The sequence below is a fragment of the Crotalus tigris genome, unplaced genomic scaffold (assembly GCF_016545835.1).
Source record: "Crotalus tigris isolate CLP2741 ecotype Arizona unplaced genomic scaffold, ASM1654583v1 scf7180000017546.9332058, whole genome shotgun sequence".
Taxonomy (NCBI): Eukaryota; Metazoa; Chordata; class Lepidosauria; order Squamata; family Viperidae; genus Crotalus; species Crotalus tigris.
In genome coordinates, this window is record NW_024096465.1 from 1,334,728 (window position 1) to 1,354,499 (window position 19,772).

Consider the following 19,772-nt stretch of genomic DNA (forward strand, 5'->3'; position numbering starts at 1 on the left):
TAAATTGTTTAATTAGAGCGCTTTCACTGAATTCTGTGTTTGCTTTGCAGTTTAAGATTTCTTTACAAGCTTAAATAATTAGTATTTTCTTTCAACTCTAGGAAATTGTTGTTATTTATTTAACTGCTATCATAGACATGAAAAAACATCTCATAATCTTATGCATGTCATTGAACTGGAGAAGGAATATTACGAAAAAAGAGTATTATTAGGATTAAACAAATGTGCTGAATTATATACTTTAGGCAAACACAGCCAGCAATTCTCAGAGATCTGAAGAGGAATGAGATACATGTAAGTTGTAAACAGAAATAACATAGATTGTGGTAGTCTGATACTCTCTCAGAAATTAATTAAAATAATAAAGGTAAACTAGAGCAATTTGAATCATGAATTATGTCGGATGGAAGCCTTGCTAAAAGATGAACACCCTCAAGTCATCTATGTTATCTCACTGTAGTGGAGGAAAAACTCCTACAAGGCCCGGGTAAGAATCATCCGACGCATAATGATCATCCCAATTGTTCAACTGCTCAAACCAGATGTTTATATAAAGCAGAAGTGATACAGGATGATTTTGGAGGATGAGGATCAGCTTGGTGACAAAAGCTGTTCCTCAACCACATAGTAAGTGCTGTCCATTCTGAATTTAACCATTCCACCATCATCTGGCACTCTACTGTCAATCATTTTATATTGTCGATCCATGTGATTTTCTTGGTAATATCTAGCAAAAGGAAATGATAAATCACTCTTCTATTTTACCAAGGGAATCAAATGGAATGCGGTATTGATGCTTTTGAATTTTGCTGTTTGAAAAACTGTGTGAGAATACAATGCACGTAATAGAAAAACACAAATGGATCATAGAACAAATTAAGAATCTCTGATTCTTACTTAAAGCACAAATGACAAAGTTCAAATTATCAAATTTTGAGGAAGTTATGTGTAGACCTAGCTCTCTTGAGAAGTCCATAATCTTGGGAAAGATAGAAGGAAAGAACACTTCAACAAATATTCCTTAGCCTTAGGAAAAATAATCTAGTATTTCCTTTGTATCTGACAGTCATCCAAGAGGAATTTAGAACATTGAATAATAGTGTTTGAAGGGACCTTGGAAGTCTTCTAGGCCAACCTCCCATACCTATAACTTAAACCATTTCAGACAAATGGTTGCCCACTTTCTTTTTTATAGAGCACCCACCTCCAATGATGGAGCAACCACAACTTCTGAAGGCAAGCTATTCCATTGATTGATCACTCTCATCATTAGGAAATTTCACCTTAGTTCTAGATTGCTGTTCTCCTTGGTTAGTTATTATTATTATTATTATTATTATTATTATTATTATTATTATTATTATTATGGAAGGGACCTTGGAGGTCATCTAGTCCAACCCCCAGTTCAGGCAGGAAACCCTATACCATTTCAGACAAATGGCTGTCCAGTCTCTTCTTAAAAATTTCCAGTGTTGGAGCATTCACAGCTTCTGGAGGCAGGTTGTTCCACTGGTTAATTGTTCTAACTGTCAGGAAGTTTCTCCTTAGTTCTAGGTTGCTTCTCTCCTTGATTAGTTTCCATCTGTTGCTTCTTGTCTTGCCTTCAGGCTCCATCTTTTTTGTGGCAGCCTCTGCGATATTGGAACACTGCTATCATGTCCCCCCTTGTCCTTCTCTTTGTTAAACTAGACATACTTCTAAATAGGAGGTTGATTATCCTTTGCTAACGTGCTAAAAAGGGTTGAATGCCCATCCATTAGGCTTAATCTAGTTGCAATTCTGGACCCAATTCCACTAGATGATTTCCAAGGTATCAATTCCAGTTCTATACAACATCCATGACATATATGATACATTCCATTATGCCCCAGATAAACCATATGTGCAGTTACATAATTCAGGTAGTATCTGCTTTCACTTTTACTTATTTCAAACTTCTATTGTTCATTCCACTTGACAGAATATTTATAAATAATGCAATTTCCTGCTGCATGATTGATAATGGATTTATTTTTCTGGTACTCCTGACATGCTATTTCATATCTTATCAACCTAAGGAAAACACTGCTGCCAAAACCTGACAGGTTTATCCTTGAAAAAGTCATACCAAACTGGTTATCTCAATGGGATAGCTCTTTGCAATAATCTTCTTTTGAGCTTAAGCAATTTTACTGTGAGTATATGCTGTAACAGCTGTTTTAAAAAGTACATCATTGAAATGATTCACTGTTTATATCTGAGGAAAACCTTTCTCTCAAAAAATAAAGAAAGAAGTCAGGATAGGATTTTCGGATTATCTCCCTTATATTGATAAAACTAAGTGCTTTTTGTCCTTTTAGATAACTATAAGAAGTCTATAGTAACATGTAATTAGCATTAATTTAATTAATAAGCCATCTTTAGAATTTAGCTGATTTGCAATGGTTCTGTTCACACAAAACTACTAGGTAAATTCTATGAATTTCAATGCAAGTTATTGCTAGGTAATATTGCTTGCCATCTAAATATATTTAATAAATACATCACATACTGAGTCACGATTCTTGTAAATGGTGCAGCTTTGATTAGCTAGCCAGAAATGGCACACTGCCCAACAGATAAATCATTTTTTTTTTGAAACACATTTTATTGGTTTTTTAATTCTTAAGAAAAAGTACTCAGGACACACTGTGGTGTTTGGGTAATCAAACATTCAAAAGTAAAAACATATATAAACAACTCAACTCAATACATTCACTGTCCCCTCTCTATTTCCCTCAAATAGCACAATATGTTTAAAATATTCCAGTTCTAATTTAAATTTCTATAACTGTTACACCTGTTTTAAAACTTTGTAAATTTACAATCACCATAATCAAATTTAACTTTAAATCAACAAATTATCAATTCAGGTATCCCTTCCAGATATATTCTAACTCTTAATCTCTCACATCCCTCATTTTATCACAAATCTCATTTATTTCTTCTTCCACTACACAATAGATATCCTAATTAAAATAAAATATTAATCTACCCTATACATATATAATCCCACAATCGATCAATCTCTTTAAGATAACAAAATAATGTTAAACCTTAAATCATTTCAGTTCATTAAACAAAATTCAAATTTCATCTAATTGATTATCATGCCTCATCACATCTATGTTATCATACAAAAAGATCATCTTACTAATTTAAAACACTCAGTTAATTATTGAAACCATCCAAATTTAAAAAGCCAACATTTTTTTCAATTCCAATACATAATAATTTTTATCAAAATAAACCTATTGTTCCAAAAGGTGCATTCTTAATCTATTTAAAATATCTAGTCTAATAATCACCCTCCTATTTTTTTCTTACTTCTAACTCTAAATCTTAATCCTTAAAACAGTCCATAAATCCAACATTGCCTTTTAATCCATTACACAATTTTAAATTTCTTTTTTCAATCTTATTCTGGCTTTTTTTCTGTGCTAGGTAGGTTTCCATAACCAACCTTCCCTTTCAGCCAGTAGATCTCTTTTTGTTACTTGCAGTGGCCTTTGAAAGGATAGGAATACCATCCTCTGCATTAGGCATCTATTTCTCTCATCCTTAAAGCATCGTTGCTTTGTAGTTTCAGGTCTCAATCTTTGCTTCTTCTGTTCCTCAAAGTTATAGATGAAAAAATTATCAGATAGAATAAGGGCTTCTTTTATCTCTGTTGATTCCTCTTCTAGTATGTTTTGATTTATAGAATAGTCAGATATAGCCTGGACATCAGTTTGAAGGTTTGAAGTGAGATTTCTAGATCTTAATTCTGTAGTAAACTCTTTCATTGTAGCACATATTTCTGCAGTAGCCTCATAAATCTTTTCCAATATATGTTTGCAGTTTAATTGTAGCTGAGGTTTCTCCATTTTGATAGTAATTGAAAAGAGTCTCTTTTTTCTTTTTCTTTTTTTTTTTGTGGAGGCTATATTTAATAAAAATTAAGCAGTGTCCACCCCCACAGTTCCCACAGCTGCACAGCTTATCTTTTCTCTTCCAAAATAATTTGAAGGTCAGGTCTATTCCATCTACAAAGTGTAACCAGTAGTTGCAATATTAGGTTTTTGCCACTAGATTCCTCAGTAGGTTAAAAAAATCTTTTCCAGACACCATTTCCTTTTTTTCTGTCATTTAAAGTATAATGTGAAAAAAGAAATAATCTTCCAGCATAAAATGATAGTACAGCTCTTAGAACAAAGAAGAAAAAAAAAATTTATGTACCCCAAAGAATATGGAAATAAAATATAGTCTTTAAAATTTTGTTCTATTTTTGTACAACGCTTTTCTTCCCAAACATGTAGAAGCTGCTTTTTCAAGCCAGGGAAATAATTCCAGCAAGGCTCTTACAGGCACAAAAAACAAGATAGAGTAGAGAGTAGCAAGGAAAAATCTCACCCAGATTCACCACAGTGGCTCTTAAAGCTTAGATGTTCTTTGACTTGCGGTTTGGAGCGGCTAGGTGATCGGCCATTTTACTGGCCGATCTTCTTCTCCGTCGGCCCTCAGAGATGGCTCAGACAGCTGGAGGAGCCGCCACTCCTCTGTAGCTGAGTGAAGCCTCTTCAACGGCAGTTGCACCCTCCAGGGCAACTTTCGACCCGCATAAGGGTCTATAGACAGAGGGAAACTAGTCGACAAGGAGACAAGTCTCTTTATGCAGCTAGAGGCGCCGTGATCCAGAACTTTTGAGTTATTTTTTATGCAAGGCCTCATTGATAATTATGAAGATTACAGCCCAGCCCCAGTCCCTCTACAGTTCAGTAAATTGGTGGTAATTCAGTAAATTCTATGGCAAATACTTGGGACTGACACTCTCATTGGAAAACAACCTTTCTAGGTAAACAGAACTTTGAGGATTGTTCCTGGAATTATTTATAAGACATGATCAAGCATTACCTTTCAAACTGCAAATTGGAAGAACTGAATAAAAGTTTGCTTGTTTACCATTTCTTTTTCTTTCAAGAATCTTTCTTAGCCAATAACTTCTCAGTGATTTCTTTCTCACATCAAAGGCATCACTTCATATAAATCACATCCTTATAGAATGGATGCTAATGCAGCATCTTTTCTCAGCTTTCAGTCATTTCTGGTGACTTTCCTTTTCAGGGTAATTCCACAGAATTGCTGTCTGATGTTTAAGGCTTACCAGCACAGCTTCCTACCATCTCTTCCCACCGCCACTACATCTGTTCAGCTCTTTTATCAATAGGATTTCCACAAAATAGATTTGCCCTTCTACCGATGGTTCTCTTCATTCATACAACAAATGACCTAATCACCATTTCCCAATTAGTAAATTCATTTTTTAAAAAATCCTGATCAGAACCTTTAATCATTCGTTTATCTTTTGGACCATCTCATCAGCCGAAGTACACTTGCCCCATAACCAAATTGGGCTTTATTATATTCTAAGTATTTCTCAAACATTAAGCTGAAGTTTGGCTTCTATGGGAAACCATCCTTAAAACAAGTAGCCACAGTTCATTCCTACAGCACCGAAATATCATACTGATCAACAAGCAAAAACTCATACCTTGGAAAGGTGATGTTAAAACTGGGATTTTTATTGGTGACAAAGTCAGCACATGACAAGGCTGCACATTTGATGGTGGTCCCTGAGGGGGTTCAGCGTCTATGGACAGCATGGCTGCTGCAAATGTAATGGTCTGGTTGCCTCCAGCTTGTTTAAGGGAACCAGCTGGAAAGAAAAAAAATATGAATTGGATTATATTCAGTGCATGTTTTATTTCTTCAACATTCATATAAAATCTACTGTAATGCTTAGCAATCCAGCTCTACATCATAGTTTGATAACAGATTGCTTCTGCTTTCCTCTTCCTAACATGAAGAAAAATATATATATATTTCGCCTGGCTTTTAGAACAAAAACAACTTCCCCACTTATCATGTAGGAATAACAGTGAATCAGATATTAAAGTTCAAAATTACTGCAGGCCAATCAATACAATATAATTTTAGTTTAAAAGGCACAGCTTAAAATTCTTGCTCCACATGGAATGTATGCCAATTTTTTTTAAAAAAATCAGGCACTGCACAAATAAGTGGATAAAAGAATAATATACTTCTTTCTGAAACCTGGTTTCAAAGGCAGAATTAGGTGTTAGGAGTTGATTATGCTGTATCATAATGGGGCTACCATATATAATTTAGTGATATAACCATCCCCGTGGTTACCATTTCAGCTATTATTGTTTCAGAGTTTGCATTCATTTGGTGTGAAATATCTTTAGTAATGGGTGGGCTTAATTTCATGAAGGTGAGGGAATTATATCAAGAAGGAGGCAACAGAGTGAAGTTTTAGAGGAAGGAAAAAATAATAAAATGATGGACAAGATCTATGTTTCTCAACTTCAGCAACATTAAGATATGTGACCTTCAACTCCCAGAATTCTGGGGGTCTTGGAAATCCTGGAAGTTGAAGTACATCCATCTTCACATTGATGAAGTTAGGAAACATTGAACTAGATCAGGAGGTTGACTACCCCTGAACTAGATGGAGATGTTTGCAGAGTTTAGATTTCAAACAAACCAAGCCTGATGTTTTTTAGCAGCCTGGTAAGGGAAAGAGAGAGAGAAGCTAGAAAGAAGAGGTTTCAGCAAAACCAAAGAGACAGAATAGAGAAAAGGAGGCTCAAATGATCTTTAAAAAACCAAGAGAAATTGCATATTGGTAGAAAGAGGGTGGTGGTAGGGGAATAGGTTGCATCACCATATCTGAGCTGCAAAATATGGCAGTAAAAAAAAAAGCAGCTTCTTGTATTAATCTTTCTTTCTTTCTCTTTATACCTTAACTGGTAATCCTAGGAAAATGGGGGAAAGAGAAAAGGCACAATTAAAAAAAATTCTGATAGACAAAAGACACTGACAGACCTGCCAGCATTTAAACCTCTCAACAGAAATGATCTTTGTCTCCATTTGTTGGGAAAGGAATAGTTTTATTAGAAGTCAAGTGCATTGCAATAATGCATAGCCAGAACTGAGATTCGCATGCCAAAATCCCTAAATTCAACTTTTTTCTCCCTTAACTGCCTCCCATCATTGAACCCTCCCCCCATGACCAATCTGGTTCAAGCAAGATATTTTCAAAACAGTCACTTCAAGCATAGATTGGTATGCAGCTATCTTCTCCCAGCCGGGTGACCTTGAAGCAGCATCTCAGGGAGATACAGAAGTTACTTTTGCTTTCCTCCAAGCATTCTCTCTCCCACCCACCCTCCCCAGAGTTCATGGTACATTGTCACCACATGGTAGCAAAGCACACAAGCAAGCATAAGGTGGCAGCTGACAGAAACAGTGACTGAGATGGAATTCCTTTTAAGAGAAAGAATTTTGTTATGTCATTCTATCCCAGCCCAACACAACTGTAATAAATGAATAAATGTAAATATATATTGTTTCACTGAAGCTGTGACTGAATGAAATCAGTGCTGCCTAGTGCATTTTCCCACACAAATATAGGTGATTTCTATGCAATACAACCTATCCCAACCTGTTACCCTTGACTTTAATGGAATGTATAGTTCCAGACTGAACCAACCAATGCTGGCTAATAGTTTTGGAGTTATAATAGATCCGAATACACCAGATCAGTATACATGCAAAATGCTCTTTATACTTGATTCCAAAATGAAAAAGGAAAGGCTATTATTGCAATATATCTTCTTCCAAAGAACAAAATTGAATTAAATAATTGAGTCATATGATAACGTAGAAATACTGCTTCATTGGTAGAAGGAAATTATCTCAAATGCTTTCTCTTCATAACATTTACTAACATTTACTTTCTGAGAGGGTAGGGGATACTTGTCTTGCTTGATCAAAAAGAGGGAAGGAAAAAAAATAAAAGTCTTAAGGAAAGTTAATTTGACACATGCCAGATGTTGTCATTTCTACCCTGGGCAATATACAAAAAAAAAAAAGTAAATCATTAGTTTATTATGTTATTCAGCAAATCTATTTAATTGACAAGGAAGTCCTTCAGACATTAAGCAACAAGTAAGTCAGCCAAAAGCCTTGTTTGATATGACTCATAATTTCAGATATTTCATAACAGATTCATGTTTTAGGATTCCTTTTGTAGATCAGCAGGATCCTAGACCTGTTCCTTGTTGCTGTCATTTCACTTATGATCACAACAATTTTTATGGCTCCTTAATTAATGGAAGTTAAAGACTGAATAATTCAACTGGCTTTCTTGTCATTATGGCATATGGGCATCTAAATAATATCTATTAAAATTGTGATAAAGGCAGAAAACATAAAGGCAAATAATATCAATAAAAGATTTTGTGATATTCCTAACCAGAAAAAGTGTGTGTGTGTGTTTTCTTTATTGTGTGTGTTTTCTTTATTGTGTGTGTTTTCTTTACTGCCAAACCTTTCTCCCCAGTTGTGCTCTTTGGAGTAAAATCAATAGTTAGCTTATAGTTGCAATAAAACTAAGTATACCTTCACCAAAATCAAGAACATAGATTGTCAATGCTGTAGATGATATCATACCTCAGATTTATTTTAAGCAGCTGGCCTTTTCATTTTAGAATTACATTTTAATTAATGGAAAAGAATGGTTTTAAATATATTTTTAATGAATGAATCCTATGAGGTTATCCTGGATATGGCTGATTTGTCAACCTTGTACCAATCTGTTGCACCCAATTGCTGTAAGTTCTGAGAATTGCACATGATGTATCTGGAGGCCACAGGACTATAAAACGCTATTCTAGATAATATGTACCTGTAGATTGCAAAAGATCAGGTGGGATGTTCTATGTCTCCATTAAACCTTTATGGAGATTAGACTGTCTTTTGTCATTGGCAGAAGGTAGTTTTCATTTTGACTACAAGATTTCAAACTGTTTCGTATGTTGACTGAATCAGAAAATCGTAGAATGTAAAGCTTGGGAGAAACATCGGAGATCATTTTATCCAATCTCCTATTCCATGAAGGAATCCACTACTAAGCAGTGTTGATAGATGGCCATCTAGCCTTTAAGTACTTCAAGGAAAGAAGATGCCATCATTTCCAAGGTAGTTTGTTCTTTTGAACAGCTCTTACTATGAGGATATTTTTACTGTCAAACCGAAATATCTTTTCTTCTACTTTAAACCTATTGTTAAATTACAGTCCTGTTTTCTCAATTACTGAAGAAATCTACCCTATTCTCCGTAGGCCAGCTCTTCCTTGAATGTCTGTTCCCATGAAAGTCTGTTCTCCTAGCCAGATATGTCCATCAAAGTCCTATAGTCTTTCCTCATAAGTTTTTTTTTCCCCAGGCCTCATATCACATTGGCATTAGATTCTGGTCTCCTCCACTATATTAATGTCCTTCATAAAACCTAATGGCCAGAACTGAACTAGTATTTTAAGTATGAAAAATAACAATGACTTTTCAGGTTCCTTTTTGTAAAATCTATTATTAAAAATTACAATTGCTAGACTGATCTGCCGATACAGAAATGGCTAGTGCATACTACTATAGAAATGTAAAAAGTTGAGATTTGATTTTAATGTCTAATTTTACTACAACAGAGAGAGTCGGAAGTCAATGCCTTTTGTTCTTCCCCTTTCTTCACATCTTTTTTGTTTTCCCTTTTTCTACTGTTGTCCCCTACTATTTGCTTTTGTATTTTCACATTTTATGTTATAAATGAATAAAGCTTAATAAAAAAAATTACAATTGGAAAGACAAAGACTAATGCAACCTACAAAAATAAAAAGAGGAAAAAAGAGAAGATGCAAAAAAGAGAAAATACAAAAGAAAAACTAAGCCTATAGTAAAGAAAAAGAAAACAAATACATAAATAAGAGCTTTCTCACTTTCATCACGACATGTAAAAACAATTTCAGTAATTTATCAACATCCCTTTAAATACAACAAATGATTTTTCCTCCATATCCCATCTCTTATACATAAAGAAATCCTTAAAGCTTCGTTGTCCTGATTAACAAAAGTACTTTAAGGGCTACTAGACATCAAAGTATGTCTATTTTGAGCAATAAATCAACTTTATATTTCTTTCTTTTATTTTTAACAATCTTCGTCTTTAGTCCCTTCAAATAATGTCCTAGAACCTGATTTCTTTTTATTTTTTCTTTCTCCTTCTGACAAAATCTTTCAAAGCCTTAACAATTATCTTTTGTAAATCCAATGTAAGAAAATTATCCAGGTCACTTTCTTGTTTTATTATTTGTATATTCCTTTTAATTATTAGTATATCAGCTGATTTGTTTTGTGTGTCCTGTGTAGCCTCTTTTTCCACATGATTCTTATCACCTATTATTCCCTTATTAATCCACTTTCAGAACAATCTGAAGCTCTATCTTGTTGGATAAAACTTGTTCCTCTTCCATAATATCTTTTAAATAGTGTATCCATGAAGGCACTCTTAAAATTACCTTTTATACATTGTTCAAAAATATGTCCAAAGTTCAAATATTTTGCTTTACTCTATATTAGTAAATCTGCTACTAGGGAAGACTAAATGGCAAACTAAAGAAAATTCTGTAAAAACTGGAGCCATGATCAAGTTGGAATGAAGAATCAGAAGGTAGACCAGCTCTACATAATTCCTCCCCAGACAAAGAGAGAACTTGAGATTGCCCACACTTGCTCTCCATATACTTGTTCCTCAAGAGGAGAGTATAAGTCAGCAATCTAGTGAGTTTAGAGCTCTGGGAAATGAGGGGATAACCATCTTGCTAAAAATAAGATTAGTGCCTTCAAAAGAGTCACTGTAATAGCACAATTTCTTTTCTAATCACTTTTAGGTATTGCTTGTTTATATTTTTCAGCCAGTAGGAATTTTTGAATCAACAGGTTTTATAGCACCAGTTGATTTTCCTTCAATTCTTAAGAACAAAGTCTTAAACACAAGTTTAAGGCCCTATTTTTTATTTTTTTGGGAATAAACAGCAAACGAATGATTAAAATTTACAAAATTTGATTTTGGAAAGTTACAGACAGACAAGTGTTTTCCCAACTTTCTGTACAGGAAAGTAGACAGTTGAGCCAGCACAAGCCAGAAAATACTGTTTCTTTTAACATAGACAAATTTCATATTGAAAATGGATTAAGCATGAAAGTAGGTTATCTTCTGTTCTTACCTCCCAAAAGTATTGGTAGCCTAAACCTGCCATTCTGACTAGAGAGTCAAAGCAGCTGAACCTAACTACCATAAACCTTACCAATATAGCAACCAAATTACCTATCTGTGATGCAATTAAAATTTAGTTGAATGGACAATGGTCTATATTAGTATAAAACAGCTTGGATAGATAGATAGATAGATAGATAGATAGATAGATAGATAGATAGATAGATAGATAGATAGATAGATAGATAGATGGACGGACGGATAGACAAACAGATGCATGCATGTATGTATGCACTGCAAGAGAGAAGTATGTCTCACAAAAGGGAATTAAGAAGTTAGCTTATAAAATTGTTGTGGGCAAAATAAAAGATGGGGGTATTACACAACTCCACCTGGAGTTGTATAAAAATAAAGGTGGGATATCAATCTAATAGTTAACAAAATTAATAAATGAATATTTAATAGAGTAGTTAATATCTATTATAAATAATTTTGCTGGGAAGAAAGGTACCATTGAAATAACTGTGAAAAATCTCTTTTTTTCTGAATGGATTTTCTTTTGCTATCTTAGATAATTTGATCAATTTCAAAAGAGAGCAAAGGGTACCGGTTCTGGTTGGATATATTCTGAAGTTAATAGTTACCAGGATTATACATAGGGATTGTTCTCCAGCAAAAGCATTGCTGTGTCATTCTTAATTGTTGCTCTTGCTGTTGCTTAATGCCATACAGATATTGATTGCTCTTGCTCTGTCACTCCAGCTCATCTGCTGTCTGCCAAACATTTCCAAGGCTCCTATGAATGTCAGGAAAAAGAGAAGTCTAAAAAACATCCGTAAGTGTTATAGAAAATCTTTATGTTGGAAGCAATCAGCCTCTCCTCACACACTGCCTATAAAAATTATTATTATAGACATAAAAGAAGAAAGAGATGTACAGAATGAAATCAATTTACAATGTAATTAAATATATCGTTTCAAAAACTACTTGTTACTATATACAGAAATCGCTTAGAAAGTAGGTGCCTATTAGTATAATGTGAATCAAATATGGACTCGAGGTTTCTCCCATTCTTCCCTTGATCGCAGATCTTCCTTTGTTCTATAACTGTGTGTCCTGTATGGACCCCATCACTCTGGATGGAATGGATGAGGTAGGTTCACTTTTAAAAAAGGACATTTACTCTACTTGCTGATCCCAAAATTGCAAATCTTAGTCAACTTCATAGTAGCCTTGGTGCCATCTGTGGATTGGCTTTGATTGGCTATATATCCTAATAATGAAGGCTGTGCAGATTGACCTAAGGCAGACTGGCCATGATCCACACAGGCTTACTAGTTACTATCACCAACCATTTCCAAACTAGTAATATACTGTATGCAATATATCCTTTGTTGTTGTTCAGTCGCTATGTCATGCTCAACTCTTTCTGATCCCATGGGCCACAGCACATCAGGCCTTCCTCTCCTCCACTTACTGCCAGAGTCTTGCCCAAACTCATGGCTACTGCATCCTTGACACTTTCTAACCATCTCTTCCTTTTCTTTTGCCTTCAATCTTTCCCAACATCAGGATCTTTTCCAGGGAATCCTCTCTTCTCATTTGGTGGCCAAAGTATTTGAGCTTCAGCTTCAGTATTTGTCCTTCCAAAGAAGAGTCAGGGGTGATTTCCTTTGGAATTAACTGACTTGATCTCCTTGCATAAACTCTTCGGCACTCAGCCTTCATTAAATATCCTATTTCAACTGACTGAATCAAAGAACAAATGTTAATTATATCATGACTAGAGGTTCTCCAGGATGATCTGCTCCCAACCAGGCCCTTCAGATCTTCCACTTGCTCATCCACTGCCTCTGTAATTAAGTCTATCCATGTTGCTTCTGGTTATCCTCTTTCCTCCCATGTTTCCTATCATTATGGACTTCTAAATAGAGCTAAGGTTTTACATAATGTGATAATTTGACCCTGATCATCTGCAATTTGAATGAAAGTTCTGGATTAATTTGTTTTATGGTCTATTGTTTCTTTTCTTAGCTACCCATGTTATTCTCGGGATACCTTCTCCAACACAGAGTTCAAATGCTCTTTCTATCTTTCATAGCTTCTTCAAAGCCCAAGTTTTGCTTCCATAGAAGATCACAGAGGAATAATTGTCATGCAGTTCTGATCTAGACACATCATGACATCTAAATATCTTCTTCAAGGCTTTTGTTGCTACTCTACCAACTGCTAGTCAGAGACATATTTCTTGACTACAGGTTTCTTCACCATTGATAGTCAATCCTAAAAAGCAAATACTATCTGTCATTGTAGAATCTTCATTGTCAGTTCTAAAGTCTGTCATTGTACCCATCATCACTACTTTTATCATTTTTATATTTAATCTTAGTTCAATTTTTTCACTGTTTTATTAGTATAGCTTGCAGATCATTTGTCTTTTCAGCAGAGTACTGTCACCAGCAAAAGCACAAGTTATTGATGCTTCATGCCCTGGTATTAAAACCCTGCTTATCTTTTTTCCAAACCTTTGAGGGATATTCAGCATACAGGTTAAATAAATAAGGTGAGATATGCAGACTTGTCTCTCTCCTTTGTTAGCCTGGATCCAGTCTGATTTTCCACATGCTATGGACTGTGGCTTTCTGTCTTGTGTATGGATTTTGCATGAGGATGATTAAATGGTATGGGATCCCAATTTCCCTTCCAATCAGCAAAAATTTCCCATGGGAGAATTTCTTACAAAATCTTCATATATTATTTCACCCAATTTTTAGCATCCTCAAGAAATGTCCTTTCAAGTCCATCTAGCCACTTAACTTTCCAAAGTCAACATTCTAGTCCCCCTTTTGTGGTTTTTCAGAAAATTAAAGTTCTTCTTTTTAATCCTTAAACTTACATAAAACTTTTTTTCCTCTAGGCTAAAAGGAGAGTCTCCCGACATCGTGAAGCTTGGCTTTCAAAAGGTTCTTACATTCCAGTAACTCACTAACAAACAACTTCCTAAATTAGTTAAGACAGGAAGTAGGCAAAGCCAGTAGCCCTTAGAAGGCACCAAACTGCAGCTTAGGTGGGATGTTTTTTTTTTTCCTCCTGGCTCCCATAGCTCTCAAAATCTGCTGGAGATTTCTATTTCTATTTGTAGAGAATTTTGAATGGAGCAAAGCTTTGGGTGACCCAGTCCTTTCCTTGATCTGGAAAGACATTCTGAAGAGGCAAACCACCTACTGGCTTCTCTTTCACCATGGCCATCATTCAGTTCACCATTGCTTCCTGGAAGTCCTATTTTCACCAATTCTCAAAATCTATATCGATTGGCTGTGTCTGTCTAAAAACCAATAGTGGCATAAACACACTGATTTACAAGCAACCGTAATATTGGGAATGGGTTGTAGCCTCGTGAGAATTGTTGCTCAATTTTATGAAAGTGAGTTTTGATGCCTTCGTGGTTTGCCTTTAAATTTGACTAAATTTGGAAGCATTTATCTGAAATGTCAAAAGCTTAATGGACCCATTTAATTCATTAATAAACATGCCCAAGGTCTTTGTGGAAGATGCCTATAAGATGCCTGTCACTGTTGCACAGAAGGTGACTTCTGACAAGCAGAAATATAGCAATATTACTATCTTAAAGAAAATCCATCCATTTTCATTGTAGAAACCAAAACCATAAAACCTTCTCTCCTCTGAAAAACAATTGGTGAACTCTTTGGATTTCCTAATGATATTAAGCAACTGTATGTTGAAAGCAGACATATTAAAATGGTCACAAAGTAGAAAAGTACTTTAATATTATTTGGCTCTCTCTAATAAATTATTTATGAAACTCAAATTAGAAATAGTTTTAACAATAACAAATGATTGCTCCCTTGGTTCAGCAACATATATATTTAAGACAGTACACCTTCAATAATTTAAAGGCAATACACTTGCCAAAATTGAAGGAAAGGAAGAGAAACTATAGTCAACTTTCTTCAAGACCATTAGTGCTTGAACAATGGCACTATTTTCAGCTGTTTTGCTTTATTAGTGGTGCAACAGTTTAGGTGTTGCACTGGAACTGAACCCTCTATGCCATGGGTGTCAAACTCGCCACATCATGTGAAGTGTCGCAACATATCGCGACTCTTTTTGCATTGCCCGCAATGGGGTGGGCATGGCTTTGGTATGATGAAACCAGCCTGCGGGCCAGCAGTTTGACACCCCTGCTCTATGCAACCGATTTCACAGGTGAGAAGAAAATTGGGAGGGGAAATCCCAAGTGTGCTTTTTGTGAGCTCACAGAAGAAAACTGTAGTCAGAAGCTTATGGGACTCATATTGGAGATCTTCAGTTCTAAATGCGATAATGACATGAGATGAGAGGCAAAATTGTTGACTGAAGCACCTGTCTAAACTAACCATAGGTTTAGGATTGGCCTATCAATCAAACTGATTTTTGGAAGCTACAAAAATAAAATTATTTTTGAATGTGGATAAGGAATCCTGCTTTGTTTTTCAGTTTACTCTTTACACCTGGATTCTTTATACCTGGATTCTTTCCTCCTTCATCCTTACTCCTGTTGTTTTAACTTTTCATTGCTTCTGTAATCTTGCTCATAGAACCCAGCTCCTGGGTCATCTGAAGAACTATCTACAGATCCAGATCATCTATCTATCATCTATCTGTCTGTCTGCCTGCCTGCCTGCCTGCCTGCTGCCTGCCTGCCTGTCTACCTACCTACCTATCTACCTACCTTTCTTTCTATCTTTCTATATATCTCATCTATACATCCATCCATCCATTACCATCTATGCATATATAACACATTTTACTGAAATGTTCTTTTTTCTGTGATGTATCAACAAATATACAGGAACTCATTCACATCTCAAAAGAAGCATCACAATGCAGTCTTATATACCGTCTCGTTAATATTCTGAAGCCATATATGTTTGGCCTAAGTTACAATTGAGCTGTCAGTGTAATTGGCAACAGTTAATTATTTGGCATTATTCAGATGAAATAAGATAAGCCTTCTCCCTTCCCTTCATTTTTTTAAAGTGTTTTGTCAGTGTCAGTCTGTTATCAGTGGCATAGAGGGAAAACAAAAATGAATTTACAGAATAGAAAGCACAAGCAAATTTGAGATTTGGTCCTAGTTAAGCTGGAATTCATGAACAAAACATAAAGAAGAGTAATCAAGGAACTATAAAATGATTCTAACTTTTCCCATTGTGGTAGAAAGGGACTTGATTTCATTTCCCCCTAAATCAATAGAAAGTCTTGCAATGGGATACAAAACTATTTCAGAGAACATTACTATGAAATAAAAACAGAGGAATTTTCAACTGTTCTGTCTTTTGTTCCCTCTAAGCCTCCCTGTTTCCCATTCATGATTCAATCCAATGCAGAAGGCATCTGAGATAATTTGTCTAGTGGGGAATGTTCAGTTCAGGAAGCAGAAGCAATCAACAAGACTGGAGACAGAAGAGGAATGTGTAAAACACTTGTGAGAAATAGTTCAGGTTTAAGGTGATCCAAAAGTTCTACCTGGGATGTTGAAGAACATCCCTTGAAGAACCCTGTCATAAGTTATGCTGACAGCTTCCTGAAACTTACTAGAAGCTTCTTCTGTGGTTTTTGGAGCTACTGTAAGGAACAGTCAGAACAGCTGAAGCAATGTGGCCATTTCATTTCACTTTTGGAAACAAGACTTCAAAAATCAACTTTGCTCAAAGCATTGTCAAAGCAAGGCCCCCTCCCCCTTTTGAGATGACCCTAGTGAGTAAAGAGGAAAAAAAAAGAGCAGCAGCAGCATCTCCCACCTGGCCATAATAAAACTCAAAATGAGGTCAAACAAGTTCAAAAGCATTCTGTAAATGAGGCAGGGAAGAGGAAACCTCTTTCATGAAAAAAATATATGAAGAACCCAAAAAACCTATTAATTAAATGCATTTTCTAGCTTTAGAATAAGTGCCTTACAATTCATATCCTTATCATCACTAACACCATCAGTACCACCATCATAATCTACTCAAACCCTTGTTTTTTTTCGGTGACAGAAGCCACAATATCCATCCTTGTGCTTCTGAAGGCCATGGGCAATAGTTAGTCAGAGGGCAGGGAAAGAGGACATGGGTATCTTCCAGGTCATTATCTGAAGTAAAGCTACCAGTAAAGTTACAGTACCAGTGTGACTATAATGATGCTCACAATACTTTTTAGAAGCCATTAGACCCAAGTTGAAAAATTGACCAAAATGGAACAATTGAGCACATAATGCAGTGGCTTCATTTCATACTGTGTCTTTAATCAAGTGTTGATGGATACAGCTCCAAATCTTAAGGCTCTGAAAATAATTGGTTCTCCACTGGTGGCTAATAATGACCCTGTACAAGATCCCCAAATCTCCCAAGAAACTCTCAAAATCTATTATAGTTTATATAATGAAGTTTAGGGGTAGGATATTTTCACATTATTCTCCAAAAGCACATAAACCTTTGGAAGCCCACCAATATCCTTTGGCTGTTAAATGAAATTTGGGAAACTATAATCAACCTTCATTGCTTTCAAGGGAATAAAAGTAACATTTTCAATAGCTGCTCATCTTGACACATTAATACATTAGTTTTACTTAAAAAGCAAAGTGACCAAGTAAATTAAAAGACTATATATAAGTTGGTTGAATGTCAAGCTGAATGAGAAAAGGTCACTAATGCCTAGCATGCAAAAAGGCTATGTCTAAATTATTATATAATAATATGATTCATTGGGTAGTTGGTAATTTTTCGCATTGTATAAAATCTGTACCATTTTTTCTCTTCTAAACAAGTTATATTGATTAGACAGAATGTGGATGGGTACTAGAATATAAACTATGCTTCCCCATTTAGGTAACTCCCCCTTCCCCCTCAAAAAAATAACTAAATTCATGCAGTGTTTGACAATTTCTTTTTATCTGCCAGAATATAGTGATTCATTACTTTTTCCTGCAGAAAATTAAAAGTTTCTGCTTCCAGGTCATTTGACAACTGCCAAATCTGGATAGTGAGCATTTGCCAACTTTCACTGCTTCATAATGAATTAGCAGTCTTTTTTCACTCAGTCAATTGCTACTTGAAAAAAGGTTAATTATCATAAAAAAATCTTTATTCTCAACTTCTCAATATCCCTATGTCTATATATAAGCTCAGCTACACTGACTGTAGGTTACTTAGTACATTTAAATTAAATAATATTTCCTGCTTGTTCCTCTTATTATCGTTTTTCATTCCCCACAATCAGGTTCAGATATATAGAGGTGCAATTCTTTCTGCATAGCTGCCAAAGAAGGACAAATAAAATTTTGTACTGCAATATCTGTAGAATTAATTTTATATGCATCAGGTTATGCAATGCTACATCTCTGAGCATTGAGCATCCACAAGCATAGATGATATAAAGAGCCCCTATGCCCAGTTGAATTAAATTTAAAATAGAGCTGAAATTTCATAAATTAGTCAAGATTTTGATAAATCTCTTGAGACCTAAGGAGATGTTGATGTTTCCCCCCTCAAGATCACCCAAAGTTTTGGAATTATCTGTCAGGGATAATACTGCCAAAATCTTATCAAATTTACATCATTTTTATTCAAAACATCATGGTTGGTCACACAGTCATCCAGATATTTAGACTTAATTTGTTATTTTCATCCACCTGTCGAGTCCTGCTCAAGGACTGGGTTAAGCAGATGTTATTCTTTGATAGTGTTAAAGGATGTAAGCTGTTCCAAAGAAAACTGCCTTTTGCAATTGACTAATGTCAATGCCAATGTTATTCAAATGATGCCCCAGATGTTTTGAGATTACTAAAATTACTATTGATACTAACTTTGGTTTCTTTTGCTACTCCAGTCATTCTAGTTTTTGCAGGTCTTCAAATTTTGTGATCCAATTCTTTCTCTTCTCTTCTGCTGGCTCCAGGTATTGCAAAGTCCAATATCCAGAGGGTGATGTGTGGGGATTTTTTGTCCTTATTGACAATTGTTAAATCTGGAATATCATAGGGAAGGTGCTTATCTCTTTGAATTCTAAAGTTTGAATTTTTCACTTTAGCTACTTCATTTTCCATTACTTTGTCTATTTTGAAGTCTTATCATTTCTGGCTTTCGGGAAAATGGTATTTCTTTCAGATATTTCATGCACCATTGTTGCTACTTTATGATGCCATTGTTTGCAGTTAGTCTGGGCAACTTTCTTATAACAGCTAATTAGGTCATCCATAGTTTCTTCAGCTTCTTTGCAGAGATGGTATTGCTATCTTCTCAATTCTGGCTTTGTATGCCTTTGTCCTTGGTCTTATGCAGCCTGAATTGTCTCTTTTATCTCTTCAACTTTCCAGCTCTTGACCATTGCCAGTTCTTATTGTTATCTACTTTCCCTGCTATTTGTATTTTCCATGTACTGGCGATGTAATACTTTGTCATATTGTAATATTTTGCCTTGCCATTTCTCTTTTCTATTCCTCATTTGGTCTTTCTTATAGGTCAATTTTGTCTCTCTGGTATTATTTTAATGCTCACATTATCACATAAAATTGTATGGCAATAGCAACCCTCCTCAAAAAAGGGTTAATCCATAATGCACATAATGTCATCTACTTTTCAGTTCAATAATGCACAAAC

The 19,772-nt window shown here is 35.2% G+C and overlaps 1 protein-coding gene across 1 annotated transcript in view; it reads right to left on the minus strand.

Moving 5' to 3' along the window:
• The window catches only part of TCERG1L (transcription elongation regulator 1 like), a 186,786-nt gene that overhangs the window by 157,602 nt on the left and 9,412 nt on the right, over positions 1-19,772 (minus strand). The window contains exon 4 of the mRNA XM_039334794.1: positions 5,549-5,713. Coding sequence (XP_039190728.1) covers positions 5,549-5,713 — 165 coding nt within the window. The remainder of the gene's footprint in view (positions 1-5,548; positions 5,714-19,772) is intronic.